The 19,457-nt window shown below is 44.2% G+C and overlaps 2 protein-coding genes across 3 annotated transcripts in view; both read right to left on the reverse strand.

Annotated features, from left to right (window-relative positions):
• Nucleotides 1-19,457, reverse strand: part of MDH1 (malate dehydrogenase 1) — a 119,919-nt gene that overhangs the window by 8,039 nt on the left and 92,423 nt on the right. The window lies entirely within an intron of this gene.
• Nucleotides 1-19,457, reverse strand: part of UGP2 (UDP-glucose pyrophosphorylase 2) — a 43,614-nt gene that overhangs the window by 3,611 nt on the left and 20,546 nt on the right. For both annotated transcript variants that reach the window (XM_056856739.1, XM_056856740.1), the window contains exons 3-8: nucleotides 19,321-19,428; nucleotides 8,027-8,212; nucleotides 7,312-7,445; nucleotides 5,971-6,268; nucleotides 4,199-4,396; nucleotides 1,801-2,043 (exon numbers count right to left, since the gene is read on the reverse strand). In XM_056856739.1, the coding sequence (XP_056712717.1) occupies nucleotides 1,801-2,043; nucleotides 4,199-4,396; nucleotides 5,971-6,268; nucleotides 7,312-7,445; nucleotides 8,027-8,212; nucleotides 19,321-19,428 (1,167 nt within the window). The remainder of the gene's footprint in view (nucleotides 1-1,800; nucleotides 2,044-4,198; nucleotides 4,397-5,970; nucleotides 6,269-7,311; nucleotides 7,446-8,026; nucleotides 8,213-19,320; nucleotides 19,429-19,457) is intronic.

The raw sequence follows: 19,457 nt of genomic DNA on the forward strand, positions 1-19,457 counted from the left end.
GTATACCTATTTTATATACCCGGGGTCGCGTAAAGATTTCTTGGGCAAAAATGGGTCGCGAGTGGAAAAAGTTTAATAAGCCCTGCTCTAAAGGATACCTATACCCCATTAAAAGCCCCGGAAAGTAGAATGGACTTGCAGGGCCTTGTAAACATTTTTAGAGGTAGTGCCTCCCCATCTGTTCCACAAAGTATGAGCTGAAATAGAAAAAGGGGCCCCCAACTTGGTGCCATGGCGCCCACCAACACCTCTCCTGGTGCCTCAGAAGTGTTTTTAGAAAGTGGGCGGGGTTTCTGCCCAGCAAGGCTTCTGATTGGCTGTGCAGGTTGTTGTTTTTTTAAAATGTTGCTTTTGCAGCAACTGCCACCACAAGACAAGGATCTTCACTGTGTGACTATAGGTAAGCTGAGGCAGCATAGTTCAATTGTGGAACTCCCTGCCCCAGGATGTGGTGATGGCTGCCAACTTGGAAGGCTTTAAGAGGGTAGTGGACATGTTCATGGAGGAGAGGGCTATCCATGGCTACTAGTCAAAGTGGATACCAGTCATGATGCATGCCTATTCTCTCCAGGATCAGAGGAGCATGCCTATGATATCAGGTACTGTTGCACACAGGCAGGAGAATGGCTGCTGCAGTCGTCTTGTTTGTGGGCTTCCTAGAGGCCCCTGGTTGGCCACCATGTGAACAGACTGCTGGACTTGATGGGCTTTGATCGGACCCAGCATGGCCTTTCTTATGGTCTTACCTTGTGCCTGCACCCACCACGCTATGTCAGAACTCCAAAGGTGCCCACAGGCTCAAAAAGATGGGGGACCCCTCACTTAGATGACGTTAGAGGGGCTACACTAACAAAAACCAGCAGTTGGCAACCTGAAAATCACAATGGTGACAAATGGGGTCACAGGGGAAGAGACTGTCCTTTAGACTGCTGGAAGCTGGAATAGTAACCTCAACCTAAGAGCCGGCAATCCAAAGTAGATATGTTATACAGGACTATACTGGGTGGCTGGGGAAGGGGTAAAGTTTAGCTGCATAGCAACAAGTCTACTTAGCGTTGCCAACGCCAGGTTGGGAAACACCTGCAGATTTTGGGGGTGGAGCCTGAGGATGGCAGGGTTAGGAGAGGGGAGGGACTTCAATGCCATAGAGTCCAATTGCCAAAGCGGCCATTTTCTCCAGGGGAACTGATCTCTATCGTCTGGAGATCAGTTACAATAGTGGGAGATCTCCAGCCACCACCTGGAGGTTGACATCCTTAAGTCTTCTGCTGCGTTTTGCAAACCTTATCCCTCTCTCCACCAGCATTTAATGATGTTGGAGAAGAAGAAGAGCTGGTTTTTATATGCCGACTTTCTCTGCCACTTAAGGCAGAATCAAACCGGCTTACAATCACCTTCCCTTCCCTACAACAGACACCCTGTGAGGTAGGTGGGGCTGAGAGAGCTCTATCAGAGCTGTGACTGGCCCAAGGTCACCCAGCTGGCTTCGTGTGTAGGAGTGGGGGAAACAAATCCAGTTCACCAGATTAGCCTCTGCCGCTCATGTGGAGGAGTGGGGAATCGAACCCAGTTCTCCAGATCAGAGTCCACCGCTCCAAACCACCGCTCTTAACCACTACACCACGCTGGCTCTCAAGGATGTTGCAACGGTGTTTCCAGTAATGCAGCGGAGCAGAACTACAGACCTTCTTATGCATCAGACTGATCCTTATGTCAAGAACCGCTGCAGTGAACATTTCATCTCTATACTATGCATGTGTGTTTTTTATTTATTTTTAAAAATTCAACGGTGACGCTTACCTTAGTGAAAGAGCTTCCCAGTTTAACTAGCGGCACAGTAGGGAACTCTCTTTTCTCACTCATTGTTAAAGATCCAGCGTTAAGGCTATAGAGGTTAGACATCACCAGGAGAAGATCAGAGGTGGTCTTGACAGGCAGGAAACGACTACGAGGGACGTTGATCCCCAGAGAATTCTCAAAGCTTTTGACGGCGGCACCAACGGCGGTCTCCAGCTGAATGACATTTAAGCCACCATCCAAAGTCTGCAAGAGAAAAGCTGAATCAATATGGTAGTTAACTCCTCAACCTCATTAGCCCATATTGGTAACATCAGACATCAGGGTTTTTCAGCTTCTGAATCCACGAAGCTCAGCAACTGTGGAAATTGTCTTCAAATTAAGTCTGAAAAAGAAATATTATTCGATACCACACTTAAGCATTAAGGGCAACCCTAAATCATATGATATTAAGAGCAATTTAAATATATATGTTAATAAACAATGGTGTAGTTATGGTGGCTTATTCACCATGGCCTCAGTACCTCTACACAAGAAGAGTTGGTTTTTATACCCTGTTTTTCTCTACCTTTAAGGAGTTTCAAAGCAGCTTACAAACGCCTTCCCCTGCCCACAACAGACATCTTGTGAGGTAGGTGAGGCTGAGAAAGCTCTAAGAGAACTGTGACTGGCTCAAGGTCACCCAGGAGGCTTCATGTGGAGGAGTGGGGAACTGAACCCAATTCACCAGATTATCGTCTGCCGCTCATGTGGAGGAGTGGTGAAATCAACCCGGTTCACCAGATTATAGAGTCCATTGCTGACGTAGAGGAGTGAGGAATCAAACCCGATTCTCCAGGCTAGAGTCCACCACTCTTAACCACTAAGCATGCCCTCACAGTGGGTTCCCCACGCTGGCTCTCACAAAGGGTTCCTCACAAGGCTAAGTCTTCACTTCATCCCCTCCCACGCACAACTACCCAGCAATCCATGTCCCATCCAGCTAATCTCCTCACCTCCACATGGTCCAGGGACACAAGCTTGGAGCTTGCCCTCATCAACAGAGAGGAAAGAGCAGATAGGATACAGAAGATGGTCCCCTAATAACTTGGTGTGGTACCCATGTGGGTCTCCGTACACAAGCAGTGAGCTCATAGTTGCCGGGAATTGGCACCCCCATAGGCTGAGGGCAGCTTACACAACGATTTCAACATCTTTTCTAACATCCAAATAGATGCACAGCCCAAGTAATAGAACCTGACAGCTTGAGGAAACGGACAGCCTGAGGCCTCCCCTGGTCACCGGTGGGGGATGGGGGGTAGGGTTGCCAGATCCAGGTTGGGAAACTCCTGGAGATTTGGAGATGGCACCTGGGGAGGACAGGGACCTCAGTGGGATACAATGCCACAAAGTCTACCCTCCAAAAGCAGGCATTTTCTCTAGGGGAACTGATCTCAGTAGTCTGGAGATGATCTGTAATTCCGGGGGATCCCCAGGGCCCACCTAGAGGCTGGCATCCATTGAGGAAACCACGATGGGCAAACTAAATAATACACATTTTCATTCACAGAATCACAGAATCATAGAGTTGGAAGGAACCACCAGGGTCATCTATTCCAACCCCCTGCACAATGCAGGAAACTCATAGCTACTTCCTCCCCACACCCCCAGTGACCCCCCCCCAGTCCATGCCCAGAAGATGGCCAAGATACCCTCCCTCTCATGATCTGCCTAAGGTCATAGAATCATCATGGCTGACAGATGGCCATCTAGCCTCTGCTTAAAAACCTCCAGGGAAGGAGAGCTCACCACCTCCAGAGGAAGCCTGTCCCACTGAGGAACCACCCTGTTAGAAAATTCTTCCTAATTTCTCATACTGCGTCAGCGTGCCACTCTGGGGAAGTGGAGAAATACAATTCCGTTGACTGCACACAAGCCAAACAGCTTATCACTATGGCTGTGTTTCTGATTCGAGTCGTAGTCATTCATAAGTAGACGGAATTCACCAGAACTCTTGAGGCCCTAAATACTCCCGTTTCACCCAAACATAACTTGGTGGCAGCAGAAAGCGCCATCAAGACACAGCCAACTCATGGCAACCCCCATAGGGCTTTCGATGCAAGAGATGGACGGAGGTAGGTTGCCACTGCCCGCCTCTGTGTAGGGACCCTGCAGTTCCTGGGTGATCTCCCATCCAAGGACTAACCAGAGCCGACCCTGCTTAGATTCTAAGATCTGACGAGACTAGGTTAGCCTGGGCCATCCAGGTCAGGGCTCTGCTGGATATAAATACTCTCAAATACTTCTTTTTGGGATGAGTAGGAAAGGTATTTCGGAACATATTTTCAATGTTTGTCCCACTTCCAAGTCTTTCAGATTAGGGTGAATTGTTTACCCCCTTCAAGCTTCTGGCCTTCCTTACCTTTGGATTAACAATAATTTCCATATCAATCGCGTTCTGTTCCTGCAGCCGCTTAATCGCAGTTAATGAAACCCACAAGTTGTTTGTGTTGAAGATTTTGAATTTGGAAACAGACTTGAACTCGTCGACATGTGGTTTTGGCACTTGAGCTATTTCCACCAGCCTCAGTTTGTTCTCATACTGCGTGAGCGTGCCACCCTGGGGAAGTGGAGAAATACAATTCCGTTGACTGCACACAAGCCAAATAGCTTATCACTATGGCTGTGTTTCTAATTCAAGTCGTAGTCATTCATAAGTAAGGACCAGACAGGAGCTGTGGATCTGAAGGCTGGGAGAAGGGATGCTGGGGAAAAGGTGTTTTAATCCCCCTGCTTCTTTCGAGGTTTAAACATCTCTTCCAAAACTGCAATTAGCACTATGGTTGGGAGATGAAAGATCCCAAATGTGTTCCGCATGCTTTAAAACAGGTACCTGGAACTGCTAATTGGTTTTTCAAAACCTCAATGCAACTGAAGCTACTTATGAATAACCTATGCTATCTGTTTCAAGGGAACCCGTCACAATTAAATTTAGCTGGACAGAGGCCACTAATGCGTCATGGCAGAATTCCCTTAGAATGCTGTCATGGATTCCATATTTATGTACTTGTGAACATAAATAATTTGCTTTATTTAAAAATAAAAAGAAATTTTCAGTGGGTTCCCCACCATTACAGATGACTCAAGATTGGGATGCTGTGGTGTAAGAAAGCCTTTCACTTCATATGCGTAACAGCGGATGTTTTATCTTGATCACATTTTATTTGTACATTGCCTTAGATACGGTCTCCTGGAAAGGAGACAAACTCTAAAAACAAATAAATGAAAATGGAGATCTCCTCAGCCTAACAAAAAAATCTATGATTCTAATTAAAAAAGAAAAATTAAAAAAGCAAAATGATTTTAATTACAAACTGTAATTCTAATCTTTTTAAAAAAATACTGTGGAAGGCTTTCACTGAGAGACACTGTCCTTCAGTGTTACTCCTCTGAAGATGCCTGCCACAGCTGCTGGCGAAAAATTAGGAAAGAAAATACCAAGACCACGGTCACACAGCCCAGATAACCTACAAGAACCAATTTTTAAAAAGACTTTTTAGGAAAGCATTTTCAGATGGATTAGAATAGACCCTTCCCAAATCATCTTATGATTTCTGCCCTTAATAGTTACGACTCAGGTCTCTGAAGAGCTGTGTATTTCACAGCTACTTTGATATTGCAACTGGACCACGCAAGCGGGATTAGAGCTGGGGGTCTACAACCTTTTTGTGCACGCAGCTATATTTAGAATCCTGACGCAGCTTGGTGGGCACCGCCACAAAATGGCTGCCACAAAATGGCTGCCGCAGGAGGTGGAGCCAGCCACAAAATGGCTGCCACAGCTTAGCTTCAGTCACACAGCGCAGATCCCAGTGCTGTGGTGTCAGCGGCTGCCAAAGCAACATTTAAAAAAAAATCTACATCTCCAGCAGTCACAATCAGAAGTCTTGCTGGGCAAAAGCCCTGCCTGGCCCCACCCACTTCCTAAAAACACTTGACGGGTGCCAGGAAAGGTGTCTTGTGGGCACCATGGCGCTTGCAGACAAAATGTTGGAGACCCCAAGCCTACAGAATATAATGGGAATATCAGCATGTGACTGACTTTTCAACGTTATAAAACAGTCTTCAGATTCTAACTGGGGTGGGGGGGAGAGGACGGCAGAAATGTTTCTTCAGGCAAACCTTTGTACTTACCTTAACATCTGCCCTAGTTTTATTTGTGACTTCCATAACAAACTCACACCGTTTTCCATTCGGCGGGTTCATGAGGTGATTGAGAATGTAGAGATCCACTGTGGCGCCCAGGTTGTCGATGTTAGACACAAAAATATATTCCTTCCCCTCGCTGATAAATTTATCCAGCAATCCAGAATTGTAGAAACTTGCATAGATGTCCCCGTGGCCTGGAGGATACCACGCCTCCGTGTTCTCTCCTGAATAAGACACGTCTTTTGCTATTGGTAGCAAAGACTCTTTATTAATTCGTGGATACCTACAAAACAAATATTTTAAAGGAACCAGATGGTTATGGATAACATCTGAAATACAGAGAGGTGCTGATGCACCTTTTCTTGGAAATATTTGAGGCATGAGAGGATTGTGTAATGTAATGTAATATAATAGGGAAAAAGTAGATTCCTCTGAAATGTGGTGTTGGAGGAGAGTGTTACGGATACGGTGGACCGCCAAAAAAACAAATCAGCGGGTTAAAGATCAAATCAAGCCTGAACTGACCCTAGAAGCTAAAATGACTAAACTGAGGCTGTCGTACTTTGGTCCCATTATGAGAAGACAAGAGTCACTGAAAAAGACCATCATGCTAGGAAAAGTTGAGGGCAGCAGGAAAAGAGGAAGACCCAACAAGAGATGGATTGACTCAATAAAGGAAGCCACGGCCCTCAATTTGTAAGATCTGAGCAAGGCTGTCAAAGATAGGACATTTTGAAGGACTCTGATTCATAGGGTCGCCATGAGGCAGAAACGACTTGACAGCACTTAACTAACATAACATAACATAACATAACAGCTGCATATATTATATTAGCTGGCCTCCCTATCCCCCCCTTCTTGTGTGTGTGTGTGTGTGTGTGTGTGTGTGTGTGTGTGTGTGTGTGTGTAAAGTGCCTTCAAGTCGCAGCCAACTTATGGCAACCCCTTTTGGGGTTTTCATGGCAAGACACTAACAGAAGTGGTTTGCCAGTGCCTTCCCTCTGCGCAACAACCCTGGTGTTCCTTGGTGGTCTCCCATCCAAATACTAACCAGAGCTGACCCTGCTTAGCTTCTGAGATCTGACGAGATCAGGCTAGCCTGGGCCATCCAGGTCTGCCCCCCCCCCCATTCTTAACTTACATTAATTCCCCATTTTTTACTTTGTACATTTAAATAGGCTTTTTTTAGCCTTTTGGCGGTTGGGGAACCTTTTTGGAGGTGCCACGGCAGCACCTTGGCTACACCATCCCCAGTCACTGCAACGCTCAGGAATAAGCTGTCTGCCACATAACGTTTAAGACTTGAAGTAAACTGGCAACCCATACCTGCTCTGGTTGAAAGTGTAGATTTTCACACGGCTGTGGCTGTACTTCTGCAAGATTTTCTTCGTGTCTTCATCAGTGTTGAATGAATTCATTAGTACCAGAGGAACATCTGTATTGTAGCTTTTATTTAGATGCTAAGGAGAAAAGGCATTCAGATAAGCACTATTTAATTTTTTAAAAAATGCAGTTATTTATTTATTGAATTCACTGAAAGCACCTTTCTCCCTGACGGTGCTCAAGGCAGATTACAATACAAATAAAATAAATAAAAACGACATACTTAAAAATTCATAAAACCAACATTTAGAATAACAATTTAGGAGGGTTTTATTCAAATGCAAATGGGGAGGGGCTGTGGCTCAGTGGTAGAGTCTCTGCTTGGCATGCAGAAGGTCCCAGGTTCGATCCCTGGCATCTCCAGTTAAAGGGACTAGGCAAGGAGGTGATGAGCACATGAAGCTGCCTTATACTGAATCAGACCCTTGGTCCATCAAAAGTCAGTATTGTCTACTCAGACCGGCAGCAGCTCTCCAGGGTCTCAGGCAGAGGTCCTTCACATCATCTACTTGCCTAGTCCCTTTAAGTGGAGATGCCAGGGATTGAACCTGGGACCTTCTGCATGCCAAGCAGATGGTCTGCCACTGAGCCACGGCCCCTCCCCACAGTTCCATAAACATCCATGACAGAGGAGAGAGGACCCAAGCAAGTTACTCACCTCAATCTGCTGAACCGTGAGATCCAAGAAGGTGTTTTCGTTCCGCACCCCAATAAGGCTTTTGGGGCCTTTACAGCCCATACTGGTGCCCAAACCCCCATTGAGTTTCACTACAACGAGCTTGTTTAAAACGGAAGCAACGCTATCAGGAAGACCCCTCGCTTTGATCTTCTCATAGGGCTGAATCTGTAAGGAAGACAGTGGTTTTAAGAATTATTCCCAGATTACTGAAGCATCTTGTATCCTTTACTCGAGTAAACCTAGAGGCAAAAATTAAAAGATTTTCAATAGTACGGCAAAAAATTAAAGTTTTCCTCGGTCCATGGTTTTTCCAGTTCCGAGAAATATGGTTTGTATTGCTGAAAAGCATCTCAAGACGCGTTACTTTTGTAAAGCAGAAGAATTTGCCTTAGCAAACCCCTCCACAGGACGTTTCAGGCAAGAGGCAAGCAGAGGTGGTTTGCTATCGCCTTTTTCCACACAGCAACCCCGGCCTTCCTGGGTGGGCTCCCACCCAAACACTAAATGTGGCTGACCCCACTTAGCTTACAAATTCTGACAAGCTCAGGCTAAACTGGGCTATTCCTGCCATTAATTCTGGAAGGGGTTCTAAAATACAAAAAATTTAGTTGTACCTCCCACAAGTTCTTGTGCTTTCTTCTTTCCATCATATTGTAGTGGTTAAGAGCGGTGGTTTGGAGAGGTGGAGTCTGATCTGGAGAACTGGGTTTGATTCCCCACTCCTCCACATGAAGCCAGCTGGGTGACCTTGGGCTAGTCACAGCTCTCTTTGAGCTCTCTCAGCCCCACCTATCTCACAGGGTGTCTGTTGTGGGGAGGGGAAGGGAAGGTGATTGTAAGCCAGTTTGATTCTTCCTTAAGTGACAGAGAAAGTCGGCATATAAAAACCAGCTCTTCTTCTTTCTGCCTTTCCAGTATATCATTTTCCATTCGCATGGAGAGCCTAGCAGCTCTAGGATAGCCAAGCGTTTAACTGCGAGTTAATTATTGTTCAGGTACAGTAACAGACCTGTTGCTGTTCGATACGTACCATGTCCATTTCATTTAGGCTTTATTAATTTTACTACCACAATGATGGCATTGTGGGGGCGTCTTCCTTACCTCATTCCACCAGGTGGAGGCCTCCAAGAGAATGCTCAGGTATGGGCAGCTGCTCGTCTTACTGAGAGCCCAGTTCCTCAGATGTGTGAGACTGGTTGACAATACCATGCATTCAGTAGTATTGAAGATGCCACAAAACTCTGATTTAAATGTACTTATTATGGATGGCCCAGGCTAGCCTTATCTCGTCAGATCTCAGAAGCTAAGCAGGGTGGGCCCTGGTTAGTATTTGGATGGGAGACCACCAAGGAAGACCAGGGTTGCTGTGCAGAGGAAGGCACTGGCAAACCACCTCTGTTAGTCTCTTGCCATGAAAACCCAAAAAAGGGGTCGCCATAAATCGGCTGCGACTTGACGGCACTTCACACACACACACACATTATTTTAATATAATTAAATTTAATATTTTAAAATAGATTCCTTTGAAATGTGGTGTTGGAGGAGAGTGTTACGGATACTGTGGACTGCCAAAATAACAAATCAGTGGGTTATCGATCAAATCAAGCCTGAACTGACCCTAGAAGCTAAAATGACTAAACTGAGGCTATCGTATTTTGGTCACATCATGGGAAGACCAGTGTCCCTGGAAAAGACAATCATGCTAGGAAAAGTTGAGGGCAGCAGGAAAAGAGGAAGACCCAACAAGAGATGGGTTCACGCAATAAAGGAAGCCACAGCCCTCAATTTGCAAGACCTGAGCAAAGCTGTCAAAGACAGGACATTTTGGAGGACACTGATTCATAGGGTCGCCATGAGTCGGAAGTGACTTGACGGCACTTAACATACACACATTATTTTAATATATGTAAGAGACGTAATATAGGAAAATAGAACACAACTTTGTGCCAGCATATGCAAGCTGTGTTTCCAAATAGGTACACACAAATCATAATTATAATTTAGAGGGAAATGCACCAGGGCGTTACGTGGCAAGTTCTTTCGTTGTATTTGCAGTACTTAATATGCATTCAAGGAGAGAATTCAATTCTAATCCATGCGATGGTCACCTCCAGGCTAGACTACTGTAACTCGCTCTAAGCAGGGCTGCCCTTAAGACCGCTCCAGAAACTTCAACTGACTCAGAACACAACGGCAAGGGTCCTTACAGGGACCCCATGGAGTACACACATTCAGCTAGGGCTCCGCCAGCTGCACTGGCTCGAGATTTAATACCGGATCAGGTTTATAGTTCTGCAAGCACCGGGTCATTGATGACCCACAGGGTGGTGTCACACCCTGACGTTTACTAGACAGACTGTTTACGGGGTGGTTTGCCATGGCCTTCCCCAGTCATCTACACTTTACCCCCAGCAAGCCAGGTACTCGTTTTACCGACCTCGGAAGGATGAAAGACTGAATTGACCTTGAGCCGGCTACCTGAAACCGACTTCCGTCGGGATCAAACTCAGGTCGTGAGCAGAGCTTTTGACTGCAGCTTACCACTCTGCACCACAGGGCTAGTCCTACGGTTCTGGTACTAACCTTTAAAGCCCTAAATGGTCTGGGACCATCGTACCTGCGGGACTGACTCTCTAAATACACCCCTCAGAGAGCTTTACACACATCTAGTAACAACTTGTTAGTGGTCCCCGACCCGAGAAGCATCTAGCTGTCCTCAACCAGGGCAAGAGCCTTTTCGGGTCTGGCTCAAGACTGGTGGAACGCTCTGTAGATTGAGACCTGGGCCCTGCGGGAACTTATTCACTTCCGCAGGGCCTGTAAGACAGAGATGATCTGCCAGACCTACAGCTGAGGGCAGCAACGGTTCCATCATGGCTAGCCTCCTTGTACCATCTGTATTTTTGTATCATCTGTATTATTTTTTCCATCCTTGATTCACTTTTGCTCACCTCGCCTTTCTCTCCTGACTAGTTGGATATCTTTACACTGAATGGTGCCTATGGATCGGGGCAATATGTAAGTTTTAAAGATTTTACTAAAGTTTTAACAGAGCCGCTGTTTTATTATTCTGTTATTGTTTTAAACAGATTGGATGTGTTTATTGTGATTTTGCAGGGTGTGAGCCGCCACAAGCCCGATCTTGATCGAGGAGAAGCGGGATACAAATCAAATCAATTATTTCTTTTCCCTAGATCCATCAACCACTTCCACAGTTTAAAAAGGGGAGATAAAATTTAATTTTTCCTTGACACTATAAAGAGAAGAGTGGCCACATCTCTCATGCAATTGACTGATCTATTTGACAGAAGATAATGCAGTATCAGATTCTCAGAAAGCATCTTTATGCTGTTTTATCCAGGGAGTGATATATTTATATTGTGCAATATTAATTTGAGGATATGCTAAAACAATGTGGGCTAGGGAGTCTATTTGATCCGGACAAAATGGGCATTTTTGTTCTGCAATAATTTTATTGTATTGCCCTTGTGTCTCGGCTGAGTCTAAGAGCATTACATCTCGCCAGTAAGAAAGCTCATCAGAACTTATGAATTTCTAACCAGCGGAAACAGTCTAGCAAGGAGAAGGTTCTGTTGAAGGGTATCTGGAAGAAGCGAGGTGAATCAATCAATAAAATAAATAATATACACTTTATGCTATTTCTGCTGCAGGGAGGAAATTAGCAAGTCAACGGCACCATCATTTTAGACCTGTTTTTATATACGTTTTAAGACCTGTTTTTGGGATCATATCAAATTGTAATGAAATTGTTTGTTCCCGTATTTTGTTAGTCCATTGTGTTTTATTCTTTATGTAAGCCGCCCTGAGCCCTGCTTTGGCAAGGGGGGAGGGCAGGATATAAACATGACTAATAAATAAATATGCTGCAGTTTCCACCCCTTGGCACAACTATCAAATTCCAGGGAAGAGACGTCAGGTACTTTCATTGTCTTAAATCAGCTTCATTTCATGCCCCACGCAAGCAGGAAGGGATTACACTTTCTCCATAAACTGAGTTAGTGAGGCAATGTATACTGCATGCTATTAGTGGAGGTTTGTCCAAGGAGTGCCTTAGCTCTACCCACAGAAATTATTTACTTCCGTCAGCAATTTACCAGGAACACAAAGTGCAGTAACTATTTAAACTACAAGGGTGTTGGGTGCCTGATAAGATGAAAGGCGTGGGAAGAAGAAAATAAAAAGAGGAGAGCTAAATCTGCCAAATTTGAGATTTACATCAGAAGACATTCAAAGCCACAATATCCGATAAAGGCCATTTGCTGATCACGGTGTTCACATACTTTTCTACAACCGGACAATTTCTAGGGAAGTCAATATGCAACAAAATACGTATTTTTCTTCTCCAAAGATTTGCAAAAAATAAAACAAATGCATGAAACCTTTCCTGATAGTTATGGCTATAGACAGACTGCCTAAGCTGGTGGCACACCAAAGCACAGTCTCCTGTATTGTGACTTAAAAACATATAGAAACTGGGACACGTAGTTCCTTAGGAGACATATTGGCATCCACGCCTACTGACTTGGCCGCCCCCAATGAGTCATGGCTTTGAAGATCAGGGAAGGGGCCATGGCTCAGTGGAAGAGCATCTGCTTGGCATGCAGAAGGTCCCAGGTTCAATCCCCGGCATCTCCAGTTCAAGGGACTAGGCAAGAAGGTGATGTGAAAGACCACTGCCTGAGACCCTGGAGAGCTGCTGCCAGACTGAGTAGACAATACTGACTGTGATGGACCAAGGCTCTGATTCAGTATAAGGCAGCTTCATGTGTTCAAGGGTTTGGATGTGGAGCACAGGAATAATTATAGAGATAGAAATTATGGAACCCTTTGTGTCCTTTGGTTTTCAGTTTTATTCAGGAAATCCCAGCAGCAACAATAATAATGGCACAATATAGTACACATATGAAGTTATACAGAATCAGACTCTTGGTCCACTGAGGTCAGGATTGCCTACTCAGACCAACAGCAGCTCTCCAGGGTCTCAGGCTGAGGTCTTTCCATCACCTACTGCCTGGTCCTTTTAACTGGAAATGCTGGGGATTGAACCTGGGACCTTCTGCATGTGAAGCAGAGGCTCTTCCACGGACCCACAGCCCAAAAGTAGGTGGAGCCGGCCATGCATGTTGTAAATCTGGTAGCGGAAGCCTGTGGTCATGCACCATTGATGCTACACCTAGGCCAGGACTGGTTGTGTGAGAAACTTGGCTGGCTTTTCAACAGCGATGGACTACAACCACCCATACCTCTCCTATTATCACTAAAGTGTTACTCAGTGTCTTCCTGTTGGCCAATTATTGCTTCATACTACCAGGCACAATCAACTTGTTCCTAAGTGTTAAACTAGTCATAAGATCATTTTTTTTTAAGTGGAAGACTTAAGGGTTTGATTGCAACAGACGTTTACTGTAAATCAAAACCAAATGTCAACCACTTCACATGTTCACCTAACCTGAACTATGCACACGGAAACATGTAACGCTGTCATAAGAGCTTGTACATCAACCGTTGCTGAACAGGGAAGAACTCACTACATAAATGATTTGCTACAGAATAAATTTTTCTACATCTATTTTCTACACCAGCATGGTGCAGTGGTTAAGAGCGGTGGTTCGGAGCGGCAGACTCTGATCTGGAGAACTGGGTTTGAGTTGGAGGCTAATCTGGAGAAGCGAGTTGGTTTCCCCACTCCTCCACACGAAGCCTAGTCACACTCTCTCAGCCCCACCTACCTCACAGGGTGTCTGTTGTGGGGAGGGGAAGGAGATTGTAAGCAGCTTTGATTCTCCCTTAAGTGGTAGAGAAAGTCAGCATATAAAAACCAACTCTTCTTCTTCTACGACTATTCAAGGGGGGGGGGGGCTGGCTGTTCTTTCCGAGTTGGCCAGATTCTGTGTGCCAAATTTTGGGCGCCCTCTGTTTTGATTATAACTGATTTTAACTGAGAATTACTGGTTTAAAATTAATACTGTTTGAAACTGAATGTTTTTACTGTATATTATGATACTGCTGGTTTGACCCACCCTGAGCCTGGCTTCAACTGGGATTGAGGGTGGGATATAAATACAATAAATAAAAATAAATAAAATAAATTTCTGGGAATCTCATGCTCACAACTGGGTTTGGATGCGCGAGTCAAATAATGTGCAAAGTGCCATCAGGCAACTTACGGTGACCCCAGCAAGGGGGGGTTCGCCATGGCCTGCCTCTGTAGAGTCTTCCTTGCTGGTCTCCCTTCCAATATTGACCCTGCTCAGCTTCCTAGATCTCACAGGATCAGACTGTCTCGTGCCGCCAGCGTGGCGTAGTGGTTAAGAGCGGTGGTTTGGAGTGGTGGAATCTGATTTGGAGAACTGTTATGTCTGTTGAATAACGCCTCCACACTTAAGTTCCAAGTTTCTTTAAGGTTTCTTTATTTCAGTCTGATAAGCAACTTAAAACACATCCAAACTGCTGCACGCCTCTCCCACAATCTACATACTCTTATATATAATTATCTTACACTTCTCTTAAAGAGACATACACATGTCTATACCACATTTCCCCCTTTCTTAACCCATAACATAGTCCTTCGTCCAAACAGGTGGTTGTCTTATCCTTCCTCTCCTCTCAATCTCTACAGTCGATGGTAGTAGTGTCTCTTGAGGCATCTCTAAAGATCTTGACTGAAGGCCTTCATTGCTTCCATCCTGAGTCGGTCCAACCTCATTCTGAATTGCTGGCAACAAAAAGGAATTATCCGACTCAAAACTCATTATGTCCCCACTAGAGTGCACAGGCACCAAATGAGAAGCATTCCATACACGACCATCTGACAATCTATAAGTATATGGTCCTTTCTTCTCCACAATCTTAAGAGGTGAAGTAAATTTACATTCTCCCTTACGCAAGATCCCAGGTCTTCTTACTCTAACAAATGAACCACATTCAAGTTTAACATCCTTAGCACCCCTACGTTGATCTGTATAAGCCTTATACTTCTCTTGCTTCTGACCCACTCTTTTTCTCAAATCAGCTTCTAACAATGCATCCGGCTTTGCCTTTAGGACTCCAGTAACATTTAATTTAGTATGCATCTCTCTGCCATGCAATAATTCTGCTGGTGATCTTTGCGTTGTAGCATGCCTTGTTGCCCTATATGCTTGCAGGAAATCAGTAGTAAAAGCAACCCATGCCTTTCCTTCCAATTTAGCTGTTTGCAAACTATCTTTCAAACTTCTATTGAACCGTTCAATTTCTCCATTTGCTTGTGGATAATACACTGATGACCTCCTGTGTTTAATATTTCGTTCCGCAAGAAAGGTTTCAAACTCCAAAGAAGTAAATTGGGCACCATTATCCGAAATTAACTCTTTTGGATCCCCTTCCCTACTGAAAACTACAGCCAAAAACTTGATCACAGCAGCAGAAGTAGCTTGTGATGTAAATGCTATCTCTGGCCACTTACTAAAATAATCTATTAAGGTAATAGCGTAACGACACTCCATAGGGGCACTATCAAAAGGTCCCACAATATCAATTGCAACCTTTTCCCAAGCAGAGTGTGGGAATGGGACTGGCTGTAATGGTGCTGGGTGTGTTACCGCTGTCTTATCATGTGATTGACAGGTGACACAAGCCTTAATGGCTGTTTCCACTTCAGAATCCATCCCAGGCCACCAATATAAGTCCCGTAATCGTTGTTTAGTCCGTACAATTCCTTGATGCGTATCATGGGCAAGTTGTATAAACGTAGGCCGCAACTCTTCTGGGACAAGCAATCGATGTGTACCTCGTAAAATACAATCACTCTGTAGTGATAGCTCATCACGTACTTTAAAGTAAGGCAACAGTTCTAAATCAATTCCCTTTTCCTTATTTGGCCATTTAGTCATCAAGAATTCCCTTAGTCTCTGCTGGATTGGGCATGCCAAACATGCATCTTGGAATCTCTCCTGTGTAACTGCAGCTGGGATACTTGAAAGAAGTGCAACAACTTCTATATCCTCCTCTGACAATGTGTCTGAAGATGGCAAGGGCAGTCGAGATAAACAATCAGCTGTTACATTTTCTACTCCTGGCTTATATTCCATTTCATAAGTAAACGAAAGCAACCGTGCTGACCATCTCGCAATTCGATTCCCTGCTCTACCCAATCCTTTTGATGTCAACAATGTCGTCAGGGGACAATGATCAGTACGTAGTTTAAATGCATGGCCCCACAAATAAGTCCTCCACTTTTCCGTAGCCCAAACACATGCAAGGGCTTCCTTTTCAACAACAGAATACTTTCTCTCAGCCTGAGTCAATGTTCTTGATGCAAATGCAACTGTCTTTTCCACCTTACCCTCATGGAGCTGAGTCAACACAGCTCCCAATCCGTATTCAGAAGCATCTGTTGTTACAATTGTAGGCAATGATGGATCAAATAATGCCAAAGCTGGACTATGAGCAATCAGCTCTTTTACAGCATCAAAACTGGCCTGGGCCACAGGTGACCATACCAATTGTACACTTCCACGCAGTAACTCTCTAAGTGGTTCAATGACTGAAGCATAATTAGGAATAAACTTCGCATACCATGAAGTCAACCCCAAAAAAGAACGCAACCCTTTTAAATCAGTTGGAGGTGGTGCCTGCAAAACTGCTTCAACTTGGTCTGAATCTGGTTTCAACCCAGCTGAAGACACTCTATGTCCCAAAAAGAAAAGTTCTGTCTTTCTAAGTTTACATTTTGTCATATTAAGTCTCAGTCCAGTTGCACTAACACTCCTCAATACAGATTGTAAATTACTCTCATGTTCTTCAAGGGTCTTTCCATATACAATAATATCATCTAAATAACACTGAACTCCTTTCTGACCCTTAAGTATTACAGACATCATCTTCTGAAAAGCAGCCGGGGCTGAGGCTAAACCATATGGGACACGTTTAAATCGAAACAATCCATCATGTGTAATAAATGCTGTAAGATCTCTGCTTTGTTCATGTAATACAACTTGATGATATGCACTCTGTAAGTCTAAAGTAGAGAACATTTTTGACCCTGCCAATTCAGAAAACATTTCTTCCATATGTGGCAATGGGTGGCTATCAATCACAATAGCTTTGTTTGGTTCTCTTAGATCTACACAGAGTCGTATACTCCCATCTTTCTTCCTTGCCACCACTATGGGTGAAACCCATTCTGATGAATCAACCTCTTCAATAATATCATCCTGCACCAATTTCTTAAGTTCCTCTGACACAGCATCTCTTACAGCAAAAGGCAATCGTCGTAACTTCTGTCGCACAGGAGCCACATAAGGCCTCACTTTAACCTTATGAACAAATCCCTTCGCACAACCAACTTCCTGTATTGAATTATCCCCACTCACAGCTGAAGCAACCCTCTGTGATGATTCAGAATCTAATTGAGGAGCCATAATACATCCATCCACTACCATCAGTTTTAATGCTGCAAACAAATCCCTGCCAAGGATAGGAGTGCCATTAGGCACAATATAAAATTCTATTGGTGCACAACATGTACCAAAACTCACTTCAGCAGGTAAACAACCACATAAAGGTATTTGGTTCTTTAAATAGCATACCAACTGCAATTTTGGTTCTACCAATGGCACGTTCTTAAAATACTGCAAGTAAAGTGCCTCAGATAATATAGAGACTGCTGAGCCAGTATCTAACATCAGCTCAACATCCTGACCCTTCCCTAAGGAAGTAACAAATATCTTAACAGTACACATAATTCTTTTTGCTGCTGACACAGGTCTACTCCAGTCCACATTCAACACGTTTACGTCAGGCACTTGAATTGCGTGCACCTGCTGATTATTCTGTCGACCTTGACACATTTTAGCCAAATGTCCAGTCTTCTTGCAATAATTACATTGTACTCCTTTCGCAGGGCACTTAGAAAAGCTTGCAAGATGTTGTAAAGAGCCACAGCGAAAACATTTTTTTGTTGATGTTCTACTTCGCTGACTCACTAGCTTTTCAGTATCCTTTGTAACATCTTGAGTTGATATTGGAACTTTCTGCAACATATCCACTTTTTGTACTCCTTCTCCAGTGCCAAAACTCATCATTTTCATTTCATTCAAAGCTGCCTCGGTTTGACTTGCTATTGTTATAGCTTTTTCCAACGTAAGTTCTGGTTCTAAAAGTAGCCGTTCTCTTACACGAGGCATATTTGTCTTTTCAACCAACTGGTCTCTAATCATCTCATCAGCCAACACTCCAAACCCACAGGAGCCAATTAAGTCTCTCAAAGCTGCAATATATTGTAAAGTTGACTCCCCCGGCTTCTGTTCCCGCTGACGAAATTTATAACGATTAGCAACCACATTAACTTTGGGCACAAAGAAATTCTTCAATGCAGCAAAAGCAGTCTCATATTTCTCATCAGCAAGAGGAAATGTGTAGAAAATACGTTGTCCTTCTACTCCCAAGGAGTGGATAAGCAGCGCCAGTTTTCTCTCTTCAGACACCTCTGTGTCACTAATTGCAAGCAGATAATTATCAAAGATACGAATCCATGAAGTAAAAGCAATTGGAGGCTCACCTGGACTTTGTAAAAAAGGTGCTGGTGGATTCAAAGGCAAAAAGGCCATCCCACCTTCGTCGCCAATTTGTTATGTCTGTTGAATAACGCCTCCACACTTAAGTTCCAAGTTTCTTTAAGGTTTCTTTATTTCAGTCTGATAAGCAACTTAAAACACATCCAAACTGCTGCACGCCTCTCCCACAATCTACATACTCTTATATATAATTATCTTACACTTCTCTTAAAGAGACATACACATGTCTATACCACAAGAACCGGGTTTGATTCCCCACTTCTCCACGTGAGCGGTGGAGGCTAATCTGGCGAACTGGATTTGTTTCCCCGCTCCTACACATGAAACCAGCTGGGTGACCTTGGGCAAGTCACAGTTCTATTAAGAGCTCTCTCAGCCCCACCTACCTCACAGGGTGTCTGTTGTGGGGAGAGGAAGGGAAGGTGATTGTAAGCCTGTATGATTCTACCTTAAGTGGTAGAGAAAGTCGGCATATAAAAACCAACTCTTCTTCTCCTCCTGAGTCGAATAACACTGCTTGATTAACCTAATGTTAAATGGATCTAAAGAATGACATAATTCATGGCTCCAGCACTCTCTACACTAGGATTCCTCTCTCTGTTGTCCCAGTACTAGGGTATATATACACATTAATGACACATTTAAAAAAAAATTTTAAAGGGTGTTTCCCCCCCCCCCAATCACGCTGCAACTTACAGAATCTTCTGGAGGTCTCTGGATCTTCCCCCAATCCACAGAAGGTCCCTTTTCTTGTAAGAATCTGTGGAACAGCTTCTTAAAACCTTCCAGGTCCTTCTTAGTGTGCTGAAAGAGAGATGTGATAGATTCCTATT

This window comes from Euleptes europaea, chromosome 10 (genome assembly GCF_029931775.1).
Source record: "Euleptes europaea isolate rEulEur1 chromosome 10, rEulEur1.hap1, whole genome shotgun sequence".
Taxonomy (NCBI): domain Eukaryota; kingdom Metazoa; phylum Chordata; class Lepidosauria; order Squamata; family Sphaerodactylidae; genus Euleptes; species Euleptes europaea.